General features: G+C 40.4%; 1 protein-coding gene across 1 annotated transcript; it reads left to right on the top strand.

Annotated features, from left to right (window-relative positions):
* Nucleotides 1-24,984, top strand: OIT3 (oncoprotein induced transcript 3). The gene is made up of 9 exons (XM_027129929.1): nt 1-271; nt 4,100-4,474; nt 5,268-5,375; nt 10,120-10,242; nt 13,889-14,011; nt 15,617-15,777; nt 17,387-17,802; nt 22,714-22,813; nt 24,242-24,984. Exons 1-9 carry the CDS (start codon nt 211-213, stop codon nt 24,413-24,415), a joined length of 1,641 nt encoding a protein of 546 aa, XP_026985730.1. The 5' UTR covers nt 1-210; the 3' UTR covers nt 24,416-24,984.
* The last annotated feature ends 729 nt before the right edge of the window (nt 24,985-25,713 follow it).

Genomic DNA, 25,713 nt, shown 5'->3' with positions numbered 1-25,713 from the left:
AAGCAGTACTTCTATCTGGGGTCAAGGCCAGAGCAATGGACACCTTATCCCACTCATCCTCTTCCTCTGATAAAGCCCCAGCCAGTACTGAAAAGTCTTCTTCACAAGAGCCTAGAGGCCTTTTTAAAAAGTGTTTGAAAAAGAAGCGGACAAAGGAAGACTGAAATTAAGAGGATTTTCCAGTCTGTCTCTGGTGGCTGGTCCAAAAGGATGCTTCAATTCCTGCTCTTCACCTGCCTTCTCACCACAGTAACACTGGGGTCACCAACGGGTAAGTCTTGTGTCAAGTACTTGACACGATGTACTTTTTGTTGGAGGAATTTGCTGTTATGTACAGGTAATTAAGAGCAAGATTCCAATATCTTAAATACTGGTTCTAGAATAGGAGAAGAAAAGTCATTGAAAACCTGTAGAGATATATTTTCAGAGAATTTCATTTCATGTTTCGTTTAGCCTTTTGCCTGGGCATCCAAAATTTCCATGGATCTGCCAAATCCAGACAACTTTCCATGAGCTAAATATTTCTTGGAGTATCTGTAAAAGGAATCCTAACCTCTTTATATTCTAGGCACTTGTATAGTCCCAACTTTAAGAGGGAAAAAAAATTTTTTTTAGAGCAGAGGATAGAGTTTTTTCTTTCATTAATACAAGGGACTGAGTGTGCCCCTAAAGGCACAGATCTGGATAAATCAGACATCTTGACATCTGAAAATACGACTTTTTGCAGAGATTGAGTGAATCTTAAACTGTTTCCCCCCTTGGTACCTCCCGACTTGATACAAAACTGGCCAACAAAGCAAAGTTTTAATTCCATTTAGTAACAAATGTCTCTCTCCTTTTCCCATTAGAATTTAAGTTCTAACTAGAAGAGAGAGTGAGATGGCGAGAACCATCCTTCTTGGCACCTCTGAGAATCTCAGTGTTTAATTGCCCCTATTTCTTCAGGTAACTAAGGCCTTGCTCTAGTACCTTTAAGAATAAACATTAAAAATAGGCTTGAGACCCTAAGGAGACATGTAAAACTAAATGTCATGTGGTATCCTGGATGGGATGCCAGAATAGACAAAAACAGGCAAAAACTAAAGAAATCTAAACTATGGACTTGAGTTAATAATAATGTATCAACACTGGTTCATTAATTGTGGCAAAGATACCACGCTAGTGTACGATGGTTTCATACTAGGGGAAAGTGGGTGCCAGAAAATGGGAACTTTTTGTACAATTTCCTCAATTATTCTCTAAATCTAAAACTGGTCTTTAAAAGTCTTAAAGATAGGTTTGAGCTAAGTTTAATCACCCTGTATCTGCTACCAGTAAGTAACCAAGAGTCGCTTGAGTCGAAGTGGTCCTGCCCTCAACTTCCTCCCCGCTTTCTCCCCACTCTCTTCCCCGGCTTACTCCTCCCTCTAGTACCTCCTGTACCCTCCCATCAGACACCTTCTCCTTTCCCAAATCTTTTTTATTTTATTATTTTTTTTTTCCAGCCCTTCTAGGACGTTTGACTCAACGCCATAAACAAGATAAAGGGAGAATTTTGGGGGCTAGGGATTGGGTGGGGGTGCAGTTGCCTGAGATGAAAGGGTAAGTAAGAAAAAAGCAGAAGAGGGGAGGGCGGAAGGCGGGAAGCGAAGGGGGAGAGGGAAGGAAGGAGAGGAGGGGCTTCCGGCCCGAGTGCGCAGTGCCAGAATCTGGCGATCCGGACTATCCGAGGGGCGGTGCCCGGGGTTCGGACCTGGAGGGTCAGGGAGTCCTGGTCCCCGGGACGAAAGGGCGGGGGTGCTGACGTTTGCTCTCTGCTTTCGGCCACGGCGAGGTGCCGGCCCTGGGGGCGCACGGACGTCCGGGCTGATGAGCGAACATCCTAGTAAATAAAGGCTGACCGGCTGTCTGCCAGCTGGGGCCCCCTGACTCGAACTTTGCCCACCGGGCTGTTCTCTGAAGCTCTCTCATTTGAGGGATGTATTATGTGTGCATGTGTATATATACGTCAGTAATTCAGGACGCAACATGCATAATACCGAATTCGGGCTCCACATTGAGAGACTGAAAAAAGGAATTAACGCCAGCGGCCAGATTATTAAAGGATTAAATTACTCCCTTTAAAGGGGATGAGTGGAATGGGTTTATTTAATGTTAGGAAATATTGTATGGGTAGCTTTTAAAATATGTATTTAGTTTACAGAAGATAGTAAATTTCTCCTATTTGTGGCATGTATCACCTACAACAAGAGAGGAAGTAAACGTTCAACAAATAGCACAAGAAATGATAGTTAAATTTAAGGAAAAACTTTATAAATCATGAAATAGTTATTGAGGGAGGTTTAGGAATTTCTGTAAAAGCTATTAAAAGTTGAGTACTTAACCATTTCTTATAAAATTAGAGCCAAGGAGATGAACCAAATATTTCTATGAATTTATAATCACCTGTGAAATTGCCCTGGAAATCTGTCTTCATAAGAGAACCACAGCTGGGAGAGCAGATAAGGGAATTTTTCCCTTTTCAGAGGGTAGAGAGTCTGTATGAGGACATTTCTTCCTCTCAAGGGACATCAAACCATGGTCTAGGGCACAGTCAGGAAACCGCAGGGACATTGTAAGGAGAGGGTTGCTCCTGGCACGTGTAACTCTGCAGAAGTCTTACTTCCAGAATATGCAATATCCTACTTATTTCTTGTCCCAAACGGTTATTATACTCTAAATGGGGACCTTAGCACTAGGCTACACCATCCTCTACATGTGACTGAAGTTTTGAGATTAAACTTGAAATTGAAATGGAGACTGGGAAAACCCAAAATATTTTCTAGACAACTTACATTTTTTGATCATGGCCTATCCACACTTAATTATTGTGCAGTATTTGCTGAAGCTGAATTTCCTGCCCACAAAGTATTTCAGCCTTAATATGAATTCCCTGCCTACAATGTCTATTAAGTCAGCCTCACATGCATTAAGAAGGATAGTACTCTGGCTAGGACTCCTTTCTAGAATTTCTTGATTTTATAGATTCTTTGTAAGAACAATTTGCCTGTGTTAATTCAATGTTCTCCTGAAATTGAGAGAAGCAGTGAACTGGGGATATTGGTGTATTCAGTCATTAAAATGTTTTTGATGAGGTATTTGTCCATGTTATTTATGCACTAAAAATGCATGCTTGAAATGTTGCTATATTCTAGACAGTGATGCCCTGGCTAATTGTGAAGACACAAAGTTCATGGTGTTTTCAATAGGTGATGGAACATGTACCAACATTCACATGGAGAATATCTTTGATAATTACTTGACACTATACTGTGTTTTTCAAAGCAGCTGACATATGCCAGAGGCCTATTCCTTCTAAGGTGGAATGAGCTTTACACATTCATTATCAAGCCAAACTGCCTGCTAATGCAAAATTCCATCCAAAATCTTGCTTACAAATGACCATCCAGCTACTTTTTGAAAATTTCCAAAGATGAAGAGCTTACCACTCTATGATATAGCCTCTCCATTACTAGATAGCTGAACTGAAATGCACTTCCCCGTAACAATTTGTTCCTGTCATTGTAACAGAAAGCTAATTCCTCTTTCACAAGCCATTCCAGATTTTTGAAGACTGATGCATATTCTTCAGGGTTTGTTTTTTTTTCCTCCAAACAGTAGTTCTCAGCTTCTTCCCCAGTAAATAATTGTTAGGCTCCCTTCTAAATCTGATCACCTTCCTCTGGACATCAAGTTTGTCCATTACTTTCATAAAATATAGCCTCCAGGTGTGAACACAGTACTCAAAATATAGTCTGACCAGTGCAGATTTCAGTGAGACTATAACCTCCCTTGGTCTGAACAACTATCCTATCAGATGATTACTCTGGATGAAAGGTTTAGTTCAATGCAAACACAAAACCTTAAATAGATTTGAAATAATTTTTCAAATGTAAAAGGCATTTATGAAATATGTTTACGTCAACTTGAGGAATCTTAAACAGCTACTTTTGGGGACTTTAGATTATTTCTTTCTTGAACTAAAAAGCCAGAATGTAAGACCAAGAAGGTGGACTCAGGCTATTGCCACTGTGATCTGAAACATCACAAGGTGCCTCTGAGGTGTCCTTTTCATTCCCAGCCCTAGATCCTTGTTCTGCTTACATCAGTCTGAATGAGCCGTGGAGGAACACTGACCACCAATTTGATGAGTCTCAAGGTTCCCCTCTGTGTGACAACAATGTGGATGGGGAGTGGTACCGCTTCACAGGCATGGCAGGGGATGCCATGCCCACCTTCTGCATACCAGAAAACCACTGTGGAACCCATGCACCTGTCTGGCTCAATGGCAGCCACCCTCTGGAAGGCGATGGCATTGTGCAACGCCAGGCCTGTGCGAGCTTCAGTGGGAACTGCTGCCTCTGGAACACCACGGTGGAGGTCAAGGCTTGCCCTGGAGGCTACTATGTGTATCGTCTGGCCAAGCCCAGCGTCTGCTTTCACGTCTACTGTGGTCGTGAGTACCTTCCCTGGGCTCTTTTCCTTCCCCCCACAAGGCCACATATGGCATCAAAGAGAAAAACACCATAGGAAATTTGGTTATGGTAGTATCTCAGAGCCTGAAGAACATTGATTTAGGGCCACGGATACCTCCAGATCATGGTTTCTGAGGTCTGTTCTTAGATTTCTGAAAAATTCCTGAAGAATAGAAAGGGAAAGGAGCTATGACTTTGATCAGTTTTACTTTGTCTTCCACTCCATTCAAACAGAGCAGTAGAAAGTGAAATGTTGACTTAGATTATTTAGTGTGGATTTCCAGCCTTTTTGAGCATGGAGGACCCCTTCTCAATATATATTTCAGACATCCATATGGTAGCATTGTGCTTAGTGCCCACTGATTTTTTAAATGATGTATAATGGGAAGAAGCCACTTGAGATCAGTAATACTTTTAAGTGAATTTTCATGTTATTAATCCCATAAAAATCTGTATACATTTAAAAAATAGACTGCATAGAAGAGTAGGACATAATGCTTACTTAATCTACAGCTCATGTTTGGTGAGGTTTTAGATTTGCAGAAACTCCATGGTCATCCAAGGATCTGAAGTTGGGACTCATTGAACTCAATGACAGAACATGTCCCTAGGCAGCACCTCTTGCCATTGGGCTATATAAATGCTGATCAATGAGAATTCTCTTGATGTTGGCTAGGAATTCATACCCCATGATTGAACTCATGAGGCTTTCTCATGGATGAGAGTGTCCTCTGGTCCTCGCCCTTCCTGAAAGGTCCTCTTTATCCTCCATAGATTTTTATGACATCTGTGATGAGGACTGCCACGGCAGCTGCCTGGATACCAGTGGGTGCACGTGCTCTCCAGGAACCGTGCTAGGCCCCGACAGACAGACATGCTTTGGTAAGAGACCCATCTTGCGGTAGAAACAGGCTATTAGGAGTAAAGGACAAATCAAAAACTCTTCCTGACTCAGAGCACCATCATTTTTCCAGTTTGTGTCTCTGAAAACTCAGAATGGGGTTTGTCTTTTTAGTTCATAACTAAAGCCTCAAGCCAAATTTATATCATGTGTCGGGACAGTCTGGGATTGCGTTGTCCAATACGCTAGCCACTAGCCATGTGTGGCTTTGTGGCTTGTGTGACTGAAAAACTGAATTGTAATTTTACTTAATTTTAATTTAAAAGCTAACATTTGATTCAGTCATTGGAAAACTAAAAACGTGTGGGGCAACTTGAGTGAACTGTAAATTTTATGACTCTAAAATACAGCTCAAGTATTTCTGATGAAAATTTATCATCCAAATTGAGACATGCTATAAGTATAAAATACACACCAGATTTTGAAGATTAGTTCAGAAAAAGATATCAATAATTTTAATATTGATTATATATTGAAATGAAATATTTTAGACATACTGGATAAAATGAAATCTATTTTTTTATTTATTTTATTTATTTATGTATTATCTTTTGGCTGCACTGGGTCTTAGTTGCGGCATGTGGGATCTTCGTTGAGGCACATGGGATCTTCAGTTGTGGCATGCAGGATCTTTCATTGAGGCGCACGGGCTTCTCTCTGGTTGTGGTGTGCAGGTTTTTCTCTCTCTAGTTGTGGCGCACAGGCTCCAGAGTGTGTGGGCTCTGTAGTTTGTGGCACAAGGACTCTCTTGTTGAGGGACGCGGGCTCAGTAGTTGTGGCACGCTGGTTTAGTTGCCCCACAGTGTGTGGGATCTTAGTTCCCCAACCAGGGATTGAACCTGCATCCCCTGCATTGGAAGGCAGATTCTTTACCACTGGACAACAGGGAAGTCCCTAAAATATATTATTAAGATTAATTTTACCAATGTCTTTTAACAAATTTTTTAATGTGACTACTAGGCAATTTTACATTACATGTGTGTCTTGCTTTGTATTTCTGTTGGGTAGCTTTGGTCTAGAATTATCTAAGGACATACTCCTATAGCTTCACTAATATAATTTTGGTTTGTCTGAGTAGCAAGAAAGGGGAGTCAGATTATTTGTAGGAAATCCAGAGCTGTCCAATTGTATACATGTTTTGTTGTCTACAGCAGGGAGAAAATAGAGTTGAAAAACCCAGGACTGAAGATCATCTATTTTCTGTTTAGTGTTATGAAGCTTTTTGTATTCAGACTCAAATAGAGTTAAAACAAGTCTAGAGAGAAGGGGGAGGACTACCCCACAGCTGCCTCCTCCAGAAGAAGAGTAACAAGATCAGGATGGGTTAGGGCATCAGGATGAAAGGGATATCAAAGGGTTCTTATTTTAGAAAAGCTTTTGTTCCTCAGTCTCTTTAATGAACCCCACTAGCCATCCCATGGAGCATGGTTAGGCGCTCCCATAACAGTTGTTAGGGCTCTTGCCTGGTTGATTTTGACTATGTGATTTAATGTAAACAGGTTCAGGGTGTGGGGGACGATGGTTCCTACAATTCCCCCCAACCCCTCACACTGCACACACACACACACACACAGACACACACACACGTGTCTGTTGGAAAATATTTGGCTTCCTCTTAAGGCAGGAGTTGTTCATTCATCTCTTCTTTTGTTTTAATATAACTTTTGAATAGGTAATGTATTTAAATGACTCCCAAGTTAAACAGCATGAAGGTATACAGTGAAATATCTAGCTCTCTGTCCCCCATTTGTTCCACTTCCCTCTCCTCCAACTCCATCCCAAGTAAACTCTTTTTTTTTTAAATATTTATTTTATTTCTTTATTTTTCTTTATTTTTTTGGCTGTGTCGGGTCTTAGCTGCAGCACGCGGGATCTTTCGTTGTGGAACACGGGCTTCTCTCTAGTTGTGGCACATGCGCTCCTGGGTGTGTGGGCTCTGTAGTTGTGGTGGCCCGTGGGCTCTCTCGTTGAGGCGCATGAGCTCAGTAGTTCTGGCGCGCAGGCTTAGTTGCCCCACAGCATGTGGGATCTTAGTTCCCTAACCAGGGATCGAACCCACGTCCCCTGCATTGGAAGGTAGATTCTTTACCACTGGACCACCAGGGAAGTCCCCCAAGTAAACTCTTACATTATTTACTTACGTATGCTTCCAGGGTTTCTTCAGGCAGATATAAAAATAAAAATATACATATTTATTTATTTGTTGCCGTTTTTTAAACCAAAGCTTGCATATCATACACACCATACACATCTCTTGCTTAACAATTTATCTTGGACATCTCTGCCTATCGGGACATAGGGAAAAGCCCCCAGTTCCTGCCTGGAGTCTGTCTGTTGGTTTCAGGGAGATCATGAACTCCCTGAAATTAGAGGCAAAGTTTTGTGTTTATGTGCATGTGTCAATGTTACTTTAGTTTTTTAAAAAATATATAACAATTTTAATTATTTATTATAAATTATTTTTTTCAGGCAGAGAGAAGAGTATAGGAAAATACTATAACAGACACTCATGTACCCAGATTTATAGCTAAATTTTTCTTCCTTTTTGAATTAAAAAAAATTTTTTTAATTAATTTATTTATTTTTGGCTGCATTGGGTCTTCATTGCTGCATGTGGGCTTTCTCTAGTTGTGGCGAGCGGGGGCTACTCTTCGCTGCGGTGCATGGGCTTCTCATTGCGGTGGCTTCTCTTGTTGTGAAGCGTGGGCTCTAGGCACGCGGGCTTCAGTAGCTGTGCCTCGCAGGCTCAGTAGTTATGGCGCACGACTTAGTTGCTCCATGGCATGTGGGGCCTTCCTGGACCAGGGCTCGAACCCGTGTCCCCTGCATTGGCAGGTGGATTCTTAACCACTGCGCCACCAGGGAAGTCCCTCTTCCTTTTTTTAAAATAAAATTTTACAGATACAAATAAAGCCATCTCACTCCATCTCTTTTACCTCTCTCACCCTCCAGGGGTAAAAATCACAGTTTTGAAGTTAGTGTGTGTCCTTCTGGTCCCTGTTTTTATGCTTTTATTATCTATGTAATAAATAACAATAATAATATAACATAACAATAGCAATATATAGCATTGTTTTGTGTGTTCTTAAAATTAACATAAAAATGATACCTTACCTCACGTGTGAGATTTTCTCTAGAGTATACCCATAAAAGTGGAATTGCTGGGGCATAGAGTTTCTAAGGCTGTAAGTGACAATAAACTCCCAGATAACAATGGCTTCAGTAAGTAGAAGCGTATTTCTCTCTCAGGTAAAATAATCAGTCTCCAGGTAAACAATCCAGACTTTCGACAGAGGGTGAACCCAAGCACCAGTGTGGCCACTCCCAGGAGGGCTGCTAGCACCTCTAGCCATCCACTGTCCAGGCTGTAGGGGCCCTGATGAAGGATCTAATCTTAGCAACTATATTTTTCATTTCTACGAGTTCTGTGTGTTTGTTTTGTTTCAATTCTGCCTTGTCTTCCTCCACAATTTTATTTTGGTTACTGGCCTTACTCTTATCTGTTTAGTAATTTTTTAAATCCTTGTATTATGGATTTTTCTGGATTATTCTGTTCTCTCCAGTTCAGAGCCTCCCATTGGTTATCTTGTCAGCTTTCTCATAGTGGATCATCTCCTCCTGCATATGTTTTATGATACACCACCTTCTGTTGTCATTGTTTTTCTGTGGTCCTCCACTCTTATTATCTGGTTTGAGGAGTTCTTTTTTACTACAGAGAGTTTTTTGATTGCTTGTGTCACAGAAGCTTCACCAGTCCAGGCCAAACTTTACATCAGTTTCTCAGTTTCAAGATCCCCACGCCATGTGGGAATTATGAGTTCATACTTCAACCGTGGCAGGGCCCAACTTGGGGTTTATGAAGGCTTTTCTCTTTCCTAGAGCCTCAGGCAGAGAGCTCCTTATTTCTTTCCTGGGCCTCGGAGCAGAGTCCTTCTCCTCCCCCTTTCATTGTGGGGATACGTTTTCCAGGGTCCTAGACTTGAGCAGGGTTTCAGTTCTAGCTCATCTCCTCTCCTGGGCCCAAGGCCATGCCTCCTGTCACCTTGTGGGTGTTTAAACCCCAGTCCCTGGTTTATATCCTGTATCCAAGCCATGGCAAATTTAACTCCTCAAGCTCCCCTGTTTTTGTTTGTAGAAGGAAGGGGATCGACATTTGTTGCCAACTGTGCTTATTCTTTTTATAGCAAGAGTCCATGTCCTTCATCAGATTCTTAAAAATGTTAGCAATCATTGCTTAAGTACAATGGGGGAATATTCCAATATTTAAAATAGATTTGAGGGCAGTTCTTCATGTTTTAAAGAAGACTGCTTCGCAAAAAATTTTATCCAACATATCCTCTGCAATGCAAATTCCTTTAATGCATTTAAAACACAGTTTGATTTATGTTTTATTTATTTAGCAAATCTTCAGGAATTGCAGAAAGTGAGACTCTCCAATACAAACAAGCAGGTGAACCCAAATACCAAAGGGGACTTCATTTCCCCAACAGTTTTGCCCTGAGGAGGGAACTGGCAAGCAACCAACTAACTGCCTTCCGCTCCAGCAGAGGGCAGAGGGACAAATAACTTGGTGGGGAGACCAGGTTAATAAAACTGATTATATTGGAGTTGGTTTGTGGAAAGTCTATGGACAGGATCTGAAAAGATGTGGAGTTTCTGCTAAGGGGCTTGGGAAAAGGTTGCATGGCTCAGCAGTATCTAAATGGTGTGGTCTCTCTTCTACAGATGAAAATGAATGTGAACAAAACAATGGTGGCTGCAGTGAGATCTGTGTAAACCTCAAAAATTCATATCGCTGTGAGTGTGGGGTTGGCCGTGTGCTAAGAAGTGATGGCAAGACATGTGAAGGTGAGATGGGCAAAAAGGGATTCACATCAAGAGCCCCCAGTAAGCCATTGGCTTATTCTTTGATGTTCATAAAACTGGCCAACGTCAGAAGAGAGTAACAATCTGGCTGTGTAAAGAAACCACAAATCATCATCACTGAGAATCATTGCAGGATGCTCGTGTTGCAGACAGAATGCAGTGTTGATTTTGTCTCCAAGCTTTAGCAGGAGGGAGCTGTTGCATTTTGCAAGAGGCAGAGAGCTGCATTTTAATTGGTGGTATAAAAATAGGGTATTCCGTGTTTCCCAAACTTTAATGTGCCCACGAATCACCTGGGATCTTGTTAAAATACAGGTTCTGATTCAGTAGGTCTGGGGTCAGGTGAAGATATTGCATTTCTAAATAACTTCTAGGTGACACCTGTGCTGCATATCCAGGGAGCATATCTGGAGTAGCAAGATAACGGAGGTAGGTAGCATAACAAATGGTTTACAGCAGTGTTTCTCAAACTTCCCTGCTGAGAATCACCTGGGTGCCTTTAAAGCTGGCCTTTCCCAGGCCTCTCTCCTGGAAACTCTGGTTCAGTGGGGTGGGAGGGGCCTTACAGTTTGTGTTTTTACCAAGTTTCTAGGTGAGTCTTACCATCTTGGAAGTTTGGGAAACTGGCTTACATGAAGCCATTTTTTTTTTTACTCATATGCTTTGAATTTATTAGAGATTAATACATTTTTAGAGATAAGTAAACTTATCTTTTTTTTTTTTTTTTTGCGGTACACGGGCCTCTCACTGTTGTGGCCTCTCCCGTTGCGGAGCACAGGCACTGGACGTGCAGGCTCAGCCGCCATGGCTCACGGGCCCAGCTGCTCTGCGGCATGTGGGATCTTCCCGGACCAGGGCACGAACCTGTGTCCCCTGCATCGGCAGGCAGACTCTCAACCACTATGCCACCAGGGAAGCCCTAAACTTATCTATTTTTGATAGTAGAGATGCTGTATACATTTCATATAATTAAGTGCTAAAAAGAATTTGTAATGTATGTCAAATAATTGAAATGGAAATTGTCTACTATTACGACATGAAACTTAGATAATGTCCCTTCTCTAAGGCCCTTGCAAATTATCCCAAATAAAATTTCATCACTTCCACTTTAATAAGTCTGAATCTTATGATATTGGGAGTTGAGAGACCAAAAAAGGAAAAAATTCTGCAGATTATATGGAGAGATAAATGGCTTAATTATCATTATTTACAGAGGACATATGATTTGTCCCAGAGGGTAATTGAATTTGTGGCATAACAGATTATAATACTGCTTACGATTTCACTTTATTCTAGTTATATTCAAAATAATAAAATACTACCCCAAAAGGAAAAATTATGGCTAGTGCTCACAATTCATTTCATGCAACAAAATTTGCGTTATTAACTCAGGGACCATTAACCAGGATATCAAATTACTGTCCCTTGTAAAAAGACTAAAAGTACTTTAAATTTTATTGAGTAAGAGTGATGTCCTGAATCCTCCTTAAATCTTATTTTATGCAATAATCTTTACATATTTAAATATTAATGAAATGTTCCATGAGGAACATTTATAATTACTCATGAGTATTTCATTGGAAATATTAAGTTAATCCTCATATAATTTTAAAACCTAATAATCATAACTGAAAAGTATTTTAGCAGAAGATAAAATTTGAATATGAATTACACTTTAGGATTAAGATTCATATTTGAAATCCTGGTTTTTTTTTTGTTTATTTGTTTTTATGGAAACCCTTACATTTTATTGATAGTCCAAACATATTTGTTTCTTTAGCTAGTCTGTTAGATTAGCATATCTTCTTTTTTAAAATAAAAAGCTCTTTTTAATTTTTAAGTAACTTTTATTGTTTTGTTTTATTATGAAAGAGTTATGTTCATAGAAGAAAATACAAAGGAGTAAAAGAACGATAACCAAAATGACCACAATCCCACTTGCAGATATAGCCATTCTAAACATTTTGGTATGTCCTTGGAAGAGACTTAAGATCCTTTAAACCAAATAAGAATTTCTGTTTATTTTGTGCTTTGCAGTTTTAGACCTGGAAATATCCTGAGTGAACATTTAATCCAACCCTTTCATTTTACATATATTGAAATTGAGGCCCAGGGAAATTAACTGACTTAAGGAAGACCATTTTTAAGAAAAAAATTTCCTATTAATGTTGACTTTAACATTTTATAGCATATTTTATGCTTTCTTCTACACCATTATATATCATTTTCAGCTATTTCAAAAACCCATAGGAATACTCTTATCCTTTTTAATTGTACAGATTTATAAACAGGTGATAGCCTAATCTCTCCTAAGTTTTGCAAAGATTAATTCATCGCAAATTTATTCTCTCTCCCTGTTTCACAAAAATTGATTCATCTCAAGTTAATTTACTAAGGACTAATATTTTTATTATTAATGAACTGAGACTAATAGCTATAACTGGAAATTGGCTCATATCTTTCCTTGAACATCTTAAATGATTTGAAAGCATTCCCTTTTTTTTTTTTTTTGGCCATGCCATGCGGCATGTAGGATCTTATTTCCCCAACTAGGGATCGAACACAGGCCCTTGACAGTGAGAGTGTGGAGTCCTAACAACTGGACCACCAGGGGATTCCTGAACGCATTCCCTTTTATTATCTGACCCCTAAAACAGGGACCAGTAAACTTTTTCTGCATAAACACAATAGTAGATATTTAAGGCTTTGCGGACCATATGGAATCTGTTGAAACTACTCAACTCTGCCCTTGTAATGAGAAAACACCCATAGACAATAGGGAAATAAATGGGTATGACTGTGTGCCAATAAAACTTTATTTACAACAACATGTAGCAGGCCAGAGTTTGATGACCCATGATCTAGAAGATCATATCCAGAGCCCACAAAGGTCATTATGTTTCCTCGCTAACTATGACATTATGTGGTAGTTTCTTCATTTTTCAACTGAATATTTTTCCTTTTTGCACATTTGATTGAGTATGCTTTTTGAAAATGTGAAACTTTTAAAAAGAAAACTTTAAAAAACTATGTCATAAGAGGAATGTCACAAAGGGCTCAGCTGAGTGGAATCTTTCAGTATGTTGTCCAGGTTTCATTTTTATAATGTGCTGTCAGCCCAAGAAACATATCTCCAGTGCTATTATTCCTAGAGATTTGAGGAGAGGGGCTGGTGATCCAACCACTGGTAATAGCTCTGACTAACTCTGATCCATTTAGCTGCTCTAGGAGAATTTATATTCTGTCAGTCCCTTTTACATCAATAATACTCTATAAAATTTCAAACTGGGTGGACTAAATGTTACAGAAATTAAGAAATGACTTTTGGGTCTTCCTCCCCAAAATTGTAGTCTAACCATGAGAAAAACAGACAAAGCTGGATTGAAGGGCATTCTACACAATGACCAGCTTAAATGGTTAGAGCTATGTGTGTTGTAAGATTGCTCTTTGTAGCTTTAACATTTAATAAACTTCTTTGTGGACATCATGTCTCAGTGACTGAGTTGGGCCCCAATGATACTGTGGTAAGTCAAGTACAATGCCTGATGCAAAGTACCAGTCCAAGAACCAGAATTCTTGGGGAAGAGGGCTACAATATCATTCCCTTTTCTTTTGGTTTTTATTGCAGACATTGAAGGATGCCACAATAACAATGGCGGCTGCAGCCATTCTTGCCTTATGTCTGAGAAGGGCTATCAGTGTGAATGTCCCCGGGGCTTGGTGCTGTCTGAGGATAACCACACTTGCCAAGGTAGTACATGCTCAACCTCTGCTCTTAATTCCTCCCTCTTAATCTCCCTGCCTTCCTCAACCGAGTGTGTCAAGATTCTCATCTTTTAGAACACCACCTCTTTTAGCAGCATGTGTACACTCTGGAATCATTTAAAAATTGTGGTAAAAAAATATAACATAAAATTTACCATCTAAACCAATTTTAAGTGTATAGTTCAGCAGTGTTATATATATTCACATTTTTGTGCAACGAATCTTCAGAACTTTTTCATCTTGCAAAACTGAAACTCTATACCCATTAAAACAAGGACCCCTCATTCCTTCCTCCCTCCAGCCCCTGGCAACCACCATTCTACTTTCAGTTTCCATGAAGTCAACTACTTTAGGTACCTCATATAAGTGGACTCCTACGGTATTTGTCTTTTTGTGGTTGACTTAATTTCACCTAGCAAATTGTCTACAAGGTTCATCCATGTTGCAGCATATGACAGGATTCCTTCCCTTTATAAAGCTATTCCACTGCATGGGTATACCACATTTTGTTTATCCATTCATCCATTGATGGACATTTGGACTGCTTGTCAATAATGCTGCTATGAACACGGGTGTGCAAATATCTCTTTGAGGTCCTGCTTTCAACTCTTTTGGACCTATGCCCAAAAACAGGATTGCTAGATCATACAGTTTCCTTTGCTTTTTACTTTTGATTTTTTTCTCTAATTTCTATTATTAGTTGTATAACTAATACTTAATTTAGATGGAATTCCTCTCTTTTCTAACAGATAATTGGCTTATGAAAAGTTGAAAGCCCTAGGGAACTGATTCTTCCCCCTACACGTACAATCTGATCATCAACAATCCTCTGAGAACTATTTTCTGGAAATCTAGTTATTTATGTCCAGAAAATTAATTCACTCATCCATCAAGTATTTAATGAGCACCTATATGTGACTTCTTTATACTAAGCTGTTGCTGTGATATGCCCTCACATACTGATATTGCCCTCACATATTGTCTGACAGTACCCTTTGTACTCCTTTTAGAGTATTTGTACAGTCTAGAGGAGTGAATGCTAAGGAAGAGCAATCTTTTTATATTAAATTAAAGTGAATTTTATAGTTTATGGTTTATTGAGCAATGCAAGGACAATTTAGAACTCTTCCCCAAGTGCGCTAACGCTGTTTTTATTACCTCTGTTTTATGGGGCAGTAATTAATGGGAAAGTCAAAGTGGTAGTGTTATGTAATTTAAGCCTATATCAAAGCAGTGCTTTTTCTGTATTGCCAATAAATTGTGTTTGTGCTAAAAGTTCATCCTTTAGGTGTTTCAGCGCATGGAGTTACGCTAGACACACTTTGAAATAAATGTTTGTTGGATTGAAATTTTGATACAGTATTTTCTCATTTGGGAAACAATATAGTATTTGAGGAGCATTATTTGACCACAACCTTGGGAGTTAGGAGTCCAGGTTTTATTCACCAATTTGTTTTGAGCCTCAGAGGTTTCCTTGAGGATAGAACAAAAAGTTCAAGTTGTGGAAGGGAGAAGTTATTTCTCCTAGAATCCTCCTTCCCTTCTCCCAGTCCCACTTTTCCGGTTCTAACAGCAGTTCCTGTCCCCACAGTCCCCGTGTTCTGCAAATCGAACACCATTGAAGTGAGCATCCCCAGGGACCTGGTCGGCGGTCTGGAGCTCTTCCTAACCAACACCTCCTGCCGAGGCGTGTCCAATGGCACCCACGTCAACATCCTCTTCTCCCTCAAGACATGTGGCACAGTGGTCGATGTAGGTTCTTCCTGAAGGACCCTTGGGGAATGACCAAATCCAGTTATTTGGGAAGTTGTTGACAGAGGTGTGCAGTGTGGCTTGCGTCATAGATGAAATATTTCCACATAAAAGAATGGAGTTAAAAAAATCATATACCATTCATTTAACAAATGTGTTATTGAGCATCTGCTGTGCTGTGGTCCCGACACTGGGAGGACAGTGGCTTAAAAAGAATTCTGCTCTTTCTGTTCTCAAATGGTACCATCTCTCCAATATGTGCAGACATTTTTCTGAGTGCATCAGCACCAGTACCCGGAGGCTGGCTATGTCTCCTCTGACCAATTATTATACTTGAAGATAGTGACTGATATAGATGATGGTTCATTTATGAGGTAGTAAATGAGTTCAGGGATTGAACCAGTTAGAGGTAAAAGGTTTGTACTTTCCTGCAAGAATCTGTGCACAGCCCTGTGCTGGGAGCCTGAGGGATATGTGAAATAAGATTCCTGACTTTTAGGAATATCCACAGTAGTATTGAGATGAAAACACACACAAATTATAAATAAGAGACAGTGATACAGTTGACGGGTGGTATAGGAGTCCAGAAAGGGACAAACAATGGAACAGTCACGACAAGTGGGACTTGAATTGGGGTGGAAGCATGTGTGTGGTTTATACAGGCGGAGACGAAAGGAAAGGGCATTTCAGATGGGAAACAAGTGAGCCAGTCTCAGACATGGGAACTCTTGAGGCTTAAGCTGAGTGAATGGGCAACACAGCGTGACTGGAAAAGGAGACTGGAAAAATAGATGGGGGGAGACTATGCTTCCAGACATCTGCTTTGTGTGCTGGGGTGAGACGTTTGGGCTTTTTCCCATAGGAATGGGATTAAGCAGGCACTGTCATAATGAAATCAGAAGTGGGCAAGATGGATAGAAAAAAGAGGACCTGGACCCAGGAGATAAGTGTAGAAGCCCTTGCAATGAAATAAATACTTACTTATTGAATCCAACTTAGAGAAAAGCAGAGAGCTAATGAGATTTGGGGTGAGACATAGGGGTGATATATGAGGAGAAGGTCCCGCTTTAGGCAAATTGTGTTTGTTGTATCTGTGGATAATCAAATGGAAATGCCCTACGATGAGCCAGGGGTTCTGGCACACAGGAAAGCAGACAAGGCTGGAGATGAAGAACTGAAAAATCATCTGGGTAAACGCGACAGCTGAAGTCTGCGTGGGGTTGAGCTCAGCACAATGTCATGCTGCAGCACCATCACCAGGTCTAGGATTCCAGAAAAAGAATAATGTACAGAAGCTGTTCTTTTCTAAAATATCAGAGCTTTGAATTGGCTGATTCTGCATAGCTCAGGTTTTTATGACTAATACTCCAAAAGAATGTGTGGGTTGACCATGAAGTGGTATGTAAAACTCTTTAACAGTCAAAATATCTTGCTAAAAGGAGGAGAAGCAATTAAGAAAAAAGAAGCCTCAGGCTTCAGCAACCAAACCTCTCATGTGCTTTGATGTAAAAAGAAATTTGGAGAACGTTACGGTGGGCGTGGGGCGGGGGCTGAGGTGCTCTGTGGAAATAAACATAGACTCTCCTCTCCTGGCCCTGGCCTGGCTCAGGTGGTGAACGACAAAATCGTGGCTAGCAACCTTGTGACAGGTCTACCCAAGCAGACCCCAGGGAGCAGCGGGGACATCATCATCCGAACCAGCAAACTGCTGATCCCTGTGACATGTGAGTTCCCGCGCCTGTACACCATTTCCGAAGGCTACGTTCCCAACCTTCGCAACACCCCGCTGGAAATCATGAGCCGCAGTCACGGAATATTCCCTTTCACTCTGGAGATCTTCAAGGACCATGAGTTCGAAGAGCCCTACCGGGAAGCTCTGCCCACCCTCAAGCTGCGAGACTCCCTCTACTTTGGCATTGAGCCCCTGGTGCACGTGAATGGCTTAGAGAGCCTGGTGGAGAGCTGCTTTGCCACCCCTACGTCCAAGATCGACGAGATCCTGAAATACTACCTCATCCGGGATGGGTAAGTAGGCTGCTTGGACGATGGGTTAGCCCCAGTTTACATCAGACCTCTGGGCACGAGAGCAAACTCAGTCATTTCTTAAAACCACCGCAGCACTCTCACCAGCTCTTAATTAGTTCAGAAACCGTTTGTGCGCATTTTGGTGGTAAAAACTGGTGAAGGAGAGGGGAGTCCAAAATGACTCCAAGGGGTCTAGCTCGTGTGACTGACTGGATGCCCTTAACCAAGATAAAAGGACACAGGTGGAGAAGCAGATTTGCTGTGAAAATATTGAATATGATAATTCCAAGTAATAATATTGTATTGTAAATACCTGCAGGATACTAAGGCAGAGAAGTTCAGTGGGCAGTTGGAAATGCGTGTCAGACCCAGGAACAAGGTCAAGACTAGAGACAAAGGACAGAGAATCGCCCCTGTTTATAGTCAAAACTATAGGATTAACCTGCCCAGAGAGATTGTAGAGCATGGGTGGCAAGTGGGGGCTGAGAAATGCAAGAGGGTTAGGAAGTGGGAGCAGCAAATGCAGGCCCCTCTTTTTTTTTTTTTTTTTGCGATACGCGGGCCTCTCACTGTTGTGGCCTCTCCCGTTGCGGAGCACAGGCTCCGGATGCGCAGGCTCAGCGGCCATGGCTCACGGGCCCAGTCGCTCCGCGGCATGTGGGATCTTCCCGGACCGGGTCACGAACCCGTGTCCCCTGCATCGGCAGGCGGACCCTCAACTACTGTGCCACCAGGGAAGCCCCAGGTCCCTCTTTTAAGAAGTTTGGTAGTGAAGGAGAGAGAAGAAACACTTGGTCAGTTTTAGGAGAAGAAAGATCAGGTGAAGTTCGTTTCTGTTTGCTTGTTTTATACAAAGGAGATTTCCGTATTCCCTGAGGATGCTTGGATTGAGACCTTTGCTTGTCTCCGTGTATCATTGGAAGCCTGCAGTTACCACACCCACTGCTTACATTCCCAGGAAAATTACACTCACATCCCAAACTCATAGTAGTATCTCATCAGTTTCTTCCTCATCCTCAATGTCAGATGGGACACATCTCAGGCAGATCAGGACCTGCAGCTTAAGAAAAGGCAAATAGTCTAGTCAGAGCACCATAGGTGTGCCCCGGTTCATGCCCTTTGCTAATTGGCCTGGTAGACTCTGAAATTTCTCCCTTGCTTTTAACTCCTCAGATCTCTCACCACAGGCAAGCTTCACCTGCTGCTATCGATCTCCTGCACAATGATTTTCAACCCTTGATGCACATTAGGATCAACTGAGAAGCCTTTCTAAAAGTAGCAATACTCCAACCTGGTTCTCCACTCTTATTGCCCTAATTCCAGCTCTCATTATCTGTCACCCGGACAGATAAAACGCTTTCTAACAGCCTCCTAAATCCCAGCTCTCAAGTCTCAGCTCCACAGAGCCCTGGGTATCCAGCCAAAAGAAAAAATATTATATGTATAGTCAGATCCCTGCTGAAAACATTTTGATGCCTCTTGATTTCCTTTGGTTGGTAAATTTAACTGTTTATCAGCAGGAGTACTTCTAGTTTCAGATTCCTGTAGCCTCCTTAGCTTGTTTTCAGAATCTGGAAAATACATCACTCTGAGCTGCTTTGGATGGCTAAGAGTAGGTCTCATAGAGGGCTGAAGCCCTTTAGATTTCTTGCCATCTTAAAGGGTTCTCCACAAAGTTTTAAAATGAAACGTAGAAGCATCAATTTTTATGTCTTTTTTTAAGTCACATAATTAGTGCTAAGTAGATTAGGAAATGGATTTACTTTTGGGGGAGAATGGATTTGGGTTCCTTTCAAATTTTTTTACAGCTTTATTGCAGTGCTATTTGCATACAGTAGATGTACATATTTAAAGTGTACAGTTTGATAAGTTCTGAGGTATACACCCTGGTGAAGCTATCACTACAATCAAGACAGTGAATATTTCTCTTACCCCAAGTTTTCTCCTGCCCCTCGTATTTACTTTTTGCAAACATAAACGTATAGTCTTAACTCATTTACTGGGAAAACATGTAACCTGCAATCTCAATAAAGCTTGTTATTCAGACCCTCAGTTAGGACTGACTATATATTTTTATTTTAGACAGTTCTAAGAAGAAGCTGTGCTATTTAATTTTCCAGCCGTTAGCACACACAAAACAACAACAAAATGCTATGGAAGATGTTAAAATTGTTAAAAAGCATAGACAGAACTCAAAAACACTGCTGTGTGGGCCTGTTTCCACTATTCACAGGAAAACAGTCCCATTTCCGGTGCAATATTGTATAATACAATATTGGCTAGGACAATAATGGTGCATTTGAGATAATCCTTCAAGATAAAATCCAACTCTCAGCTTGGCTTGCTCTTCCTCGCCCTCTGACCTCTACCTTCTCCAGTTTCTGCTCCTGCCAAAGGGAACCATGGGCAATTCCCAAATTCTGTTGTTCCTTACACCCTCCTGACTCTGCACCTGCTGTTTCCACTGCCTGAAATCTTCTTCCCTTTTTCTTCCTGTCTGATTCTTACTGGTCCTTTGAGACACATTGGGATTTCTTTCCTCCATGAAGCCTTCCCTGATTCCTTCTGACCTGAACTAGATATCTTCCTTCCTTCTTCCTCCTCAATGCCTTGCCTACAGTAAAAGTCATTAAATATTTGTCTGATGAACTATTGAATGAGTATTTATCATAATACTAATCTGGAGCTAGTTCAGAGCCCTAAAATAAACAGAGTGCAGTTTACTTATATTTGTAAACTATTTGATTATTCACTGTCCTCAGCTTAAATTTAATTCAGGCTGATATTTAACACATCTGATTCACTTCCCTCTAGTTTGGTTGGCATATGCTCTGAGAATGCAAAATAATTTAATGCAAACCTAAGCAAAGTAGAATTAGAAAGTTTATCTCCAGAAAAAGAAACATTGAATTCCAAAGTCAAATATTGGACAACTTTTGGGTAATCAGTTATTTTGGATTTTCCTATACCATTGTTACTTTCTTTTAGCACATGAACTTGGAGTTGATGAACTAGCATTGTCTAATCACAGCAAACACCAGATCAAGAGACAGAATTTGTCTTGGCTTCTATTCCGTAACGTGTTGCCCTGTAACTCTTTCTGCCACATCTTCTCTTTAAAAAAAAATCGTATTTTTACTACTCAGCTATAGAAAAGAATGAAATAATGCCATTTGCAGCAACATGGATGGACCTAGAGATTATCATACTAAGTGAAATAAGTCAGACAGAGAAAGACACATCTCATGTGATATCACTTATATGTGGAATCTGAAATAGGATAGAAATGAACTTATTTACAAAACAAAAACAGACTCACAGACAGAGAAAACAAACTTATGGTTACCGAAGGGGAAATGGGGGGAAAGTTAGGAGTTTGGGATTAACAGATACAAACTACTATATATAAAATAGATAAACTTCAAGGTCCTACTGTATAGCACAGGGAACTATATTCACTGTCTTGTAATAACCTATAATGGAAAAGAACACGAAAAAGAATATATATGTATAACCAGAAACTAACACAACACTGTAAATCAACTATACTTCAATTTTTTAAAAATAGTATTTTTAGGTAAAGATAAATTGAAAATGCTGAGGCATTCACATGAAAAGTGCCATTTTAATGTCACGTTACTATTGTTATCATAGGTACTGGGCTTTAAGCTCCCTGACGTCACAGACCATATTGTTCATCTCTATCTCCTGTGCAGCCCCCAGCAGAGTGTGTCACACAGATTAGGTATGCATTAGGTATTTATTAGAGAACATAATCAGAAGATGGTATAAATTCATTTAACCTCAGGAAAATGCGTACATAAATACAGGAAATAACAGAAACCACATTATATGTTTAGATCCTCTTCAGTTTAGGGGAATAAGGTAGTAGTGGTAATACAAGTCAAGATGTCTTATTTTTAAATAATTTTATTGGATTTTTCAACTGCCCTGAAACAGCAATTACCAATGAACTAGAAAGCGGTCTGTAAGCATGTGGAGCAAGTATCAACTTTTATAGGCTTTTATATCTGATCCCACTTTTTTACTGGCCTGGTAGACGGGAACTATTAAGTATCCATAAAAGGAAAACAGTCAGGAAAAAAGTTCCTTTTGAATTCAGAATGGAAAACATAATACATGTGTGAGCCCTGGCCTTTAGGAGAAATGGTTCATCAATACTAAACTGTCGCCTCAAAGTGGAGTGTCACTAACCCCTCTTTACCCTCAACTAATCCTGAGGCGAGCCTAGGAGTTTCACTTTAAGTGGTAGACCTGAGATTAAAACCCCAAAGCCCTATCAAACTAAAATTTAGCATTAAATCTGGGAAAAGAGGAATTAAAACATTTTGGAGGTGAATGATTTTTCCCAATAGATCCAGTTATTTTCTAAGAAACTGACATCTTTCTTCAGCTCTTTGTTGTACAAATTGGGGTTTGCTCACCTTTGGATCCCCTTCAGGGGCGAGTGTCCATAAATACAGTGAAATCTAGTTAAAGAAAAGTCATCTCAAATCAATAATAAAGTACGTAAATGCAGAATTCCTGCAATATATTACAAATTAAAATACAGCCTTAAAAAGATACCTTAATTTCAAAAGATATCTCTGAAACAAATGTTGCTGCTGTTGCTAATACTTCAATACAATGACTTAACAGGAGGTCCTTGTGCGCAGTTTGTGGGTACAGAGAATGAGAGACGGGACCAGCAGCGTTAATGAGCAGGCCTGTGTCTGAAGGTGCCTTCACAGGGAGGGGATTTCATTTTTCTTTCATTCTCAAAAATCTTGAGTGCAGCCCAGCCTCCTCCACCCAGTTTGCCTCTCCTTGGACCAAACACGTTGGACTGGATTGTTTTTCCACCTCTGTTTAAACAATCAAGTCTTACGTGCTATTCTGCCCTACTTCCAGCTGTGTTTCAGATGACTCAGTAAAGCAGTACACATCACGGGATCACCTCGCAAAGCACTTCCAGGTCCCTGTCTTCAAGTTTGTGGGCAAAGACCACAAGGTGAGCTGAACATCTTTACCTTGTAAAGGTACCTCTCCTCCCCAGCCTTCCTTCATGGTGTCCCAGTTTGTTCACATTCTGCAAGCCCACAGTTAGATCTGCATCACCTCTATGAAAAATACTATAAAACTGGCCATCTAGAAGGTTAACACCTCCATGAATGTCCCAATTACCTGCCCCCCACCCAGTAAAATAACTGGGCTTGTTCAAAGAAAGTACTATGTGATTATAATATAAAATCCTCGTGAGCAGATGTGGTTGAAAAAGCCTGTGTAGTGGTCACGTGGCAAAGTATATGGACAGAATATTTGCAGAAAAGACAAATAGTGAAATGTTCAGTGAAAATAGTACTTACGTGCCAATTAAAATAATTATTATAAGACTATTTTATACATATTAAATTTATAAAAATTATAAATCCCAACTTGCAAGACTATAGGGAGATGTATACAGTGGCAGTGTAAATTGGTATACTTTCTGGAAAGTGGTCTGACAATGTGTAATAACCATAAAATTATGATCATCTAAAAATTTCAATTCTGACAGCTTCTCAAAAACAAAAAGTAAAACATGACTTGTTGAATGTGTTTATAGAGCACTGTTATGAGAGAGGTGTTGCTTACACCAAATAGTGTATCAATTAATGCAATATTAAGCAGTTAATGCAGAATGAAATATAGAAAAAGGAGATATGAAAAAACTATTGTCATAAAAATTTACATGCAAATTGAATGTGATACAGTTTTTTTTAATGTATATACATGAATAGAGGTTGTAAGAGGCTTTGTATACTCTGTAAGGTAGAAGGTTTTTGATTTTTGTTTTAGTAGAGTTGTTGAAACACATAAACAAAAGGAAGTTTAAGAGACCAACAGTCTTTTCCATACTGCATTTAAGTGGATTTATGTCCTGTCCAGCTACATCACTGTTCTAGAACAATTGTTAACCATGATGACTAACCCTGATCTTCCTCCTCAGCTAGGCAGCATGCATGGGGAAGTTACTTAGAGGAAGAAGCTTGGAGAAAGAACTTGTTATTTTACACAGAAATGCATGGGAGCCCATGTTATACCCAGACCTTGATGTGAAGAACCAAGATGTTAACGTTGTTAGATGTCTTCACAGAGGTCTCTTGTGTCCCTGCACAAAGGCAGAAGTTATGGATGTAGGGTTTTAAATCACCCACATGACTCAGTGTGTTTGCCATGTTACTAAATGTGTGAATATGGGCAAGTTCGTTAACCTCCTAAGTCTCAGTTTCCTCATCTGTAAAATGGGGATGACGATATCTACCTCAAAGGGTAGTTGTTTAGATGAAATGAGATAATACATATGTAACGTTTGGTATTGTGTCTGGCTCCTAGTAAGCAGCTCCCAAGCGGCAGTTCTTCTCACTCTTTTTGTTCATTATCATTATGATCCTTCTAGGAAGTGTTCCTGCACTGCCGGGTCCTTGTCTGCGGGATGCTGGATGAGCGTTCCCGCTGTGCCCAGGGCTGCCACCGGCGAATGCGTCGTGAGGCAGTAGGAGGAGAGAATGACAGTGGTCCAGAGAGCCAGATGTTGACAGGCGGCCCCATCAGCATCGACTGGGAGGACTAGGACAACCCACCACCCGAGTCCTACTTCTGGCTGCCTATCTCCTTGGAATTCTCCCCTCGCCCTCTGAGAACATCAGCCGACACCCTAGAGCACAGCGCTGCTTTAAACCTTATACTGTGGGTTTAGACAAACTCCCAGAACGGACTCACTCTGACTCTAGCCCACTGTGTCGGGAAAGATCACCTCACTGATGACCAACCTGTCCCAGGTGGGGCTTCATCTTCCTAATGTGGAAAGCTGCGCTGTGCACCAAGAAAGCAGCTGACCCCATGCCCCCCATTTCTTTCCTGCAATAAAACACCTAGTGTTGGATGCAGTAGCCTGACTAAAATCAGAAGTTGGGTATAGTATTTCAAATTAGGAACTTAAAAAAATTAAATAGTTGCTTGAAATTATGACTTAAATACCCACTGACTCCTTAAATATGTAAACAATAATTATACCCTGAAATTTCCATTCAAAGACAGAGTAGTTATAGGGGATTTGGAAGTTTATCACTGTAAGTGTGTACTAAAAAAAATACTATTTGGATTTTCTCCTGAACAATATTTTCCTCTGAGGTTTTTATGCTGTCCTAAATAAACTATTTTCAATTAATAAATGTTAATAAATTCACTAACTTGCATTTAAGTGGTTCAATGACTGAACTGTAGACAGAATTAAAATGTGGTACCATATGCCCTGTTATTTGGCATTCTGTGCCCCCAGATTGATAAGACAATAGAAAAGGGTATAAAACTATACCGTACTCTATTTTGTAGGTGCTTAATAAATTTTATTGAGATAAATATCCTAAACCACAAAGATTAATGTTATCTGAAGTTAAATCTGCTTTCTTAATATGCCAATTCATTTTATGGCTTTACATAAGATCAGAAAACAGTTTTTCTTCTTTTTTTTTTTTTTAGAAACAACTGCAATGAACACTTCGTATTGGAACCAGTGAAATAATTAACAAAAGGAAGGGAAAGGAGAAAATGATGTAGATCGAAGATTGGCAAACTTTTTCTGTAAAGGGCCAAAGGGTAACTAGTTTAGGCTTCCTGGGCCATACAGGCCCTGTCACAACTACTCAACTCTGTTGTCCTAGCACAGGAACAGCCGTAAACAAATGTGAGCCTGGCTGCGTTCCAGTAAAACTTTACCAAAACAGGGGTTGGGCCTGATCTGGCCCATGCGCCTTCATTTGTCAGTCCCTGACTTTAGTGGCCCTCAGGCCTCACAGTGCATCAGAATCACTGGGGGGTGTTTTTAAAATACCAATACACAGGTACCACCCCCCACCCCCCTCCCAGAGA

Source organism: Aethalodelphis obliquidens, unplaced genomic scaffold (genome assembly GCF_003676395.1).
Source record: "Aethalodelphis obliquidens isolate GAN/ISIS:26980383/991018 unplaced genomic scaffold, ASM367639v1 scaffold37, whole genome shotgun sequence".
NCBI lineage: Eukaryota > Metazoa > Chordata > Mammalia > Artiodactyla > Delphinidae > Aethalodelphis > Aethalodelphis obliquidens.
Note: the sequence above shows the minus strand (reverse complement) of the source record. Positions and strands in the feature narration are given on the sequence as shown.

Coding starts and splice junctions, on each gene's coding strand:
- OIT3 (XM_027129929.1), top strand. CDS start 211: ATGCTTCAATTCCTGCTCTTCACCTGCCTTCTCACCACAGTAACACTG. Junction 15,778..17,386: donor CATGTGGCACAGTGGTCGAT/GTAGGTTCTTCC, acceptor GGCCTGGCTCAG/GTGGTGAACGACAAAATCGT. Junction 22,814..24,241: donor TTGTGGGCAAAGACCACAAG/GTGAGCTGAACA, acceptor TGATCCTTCTAG/GAAGTGTTCCTGCACTGCCG.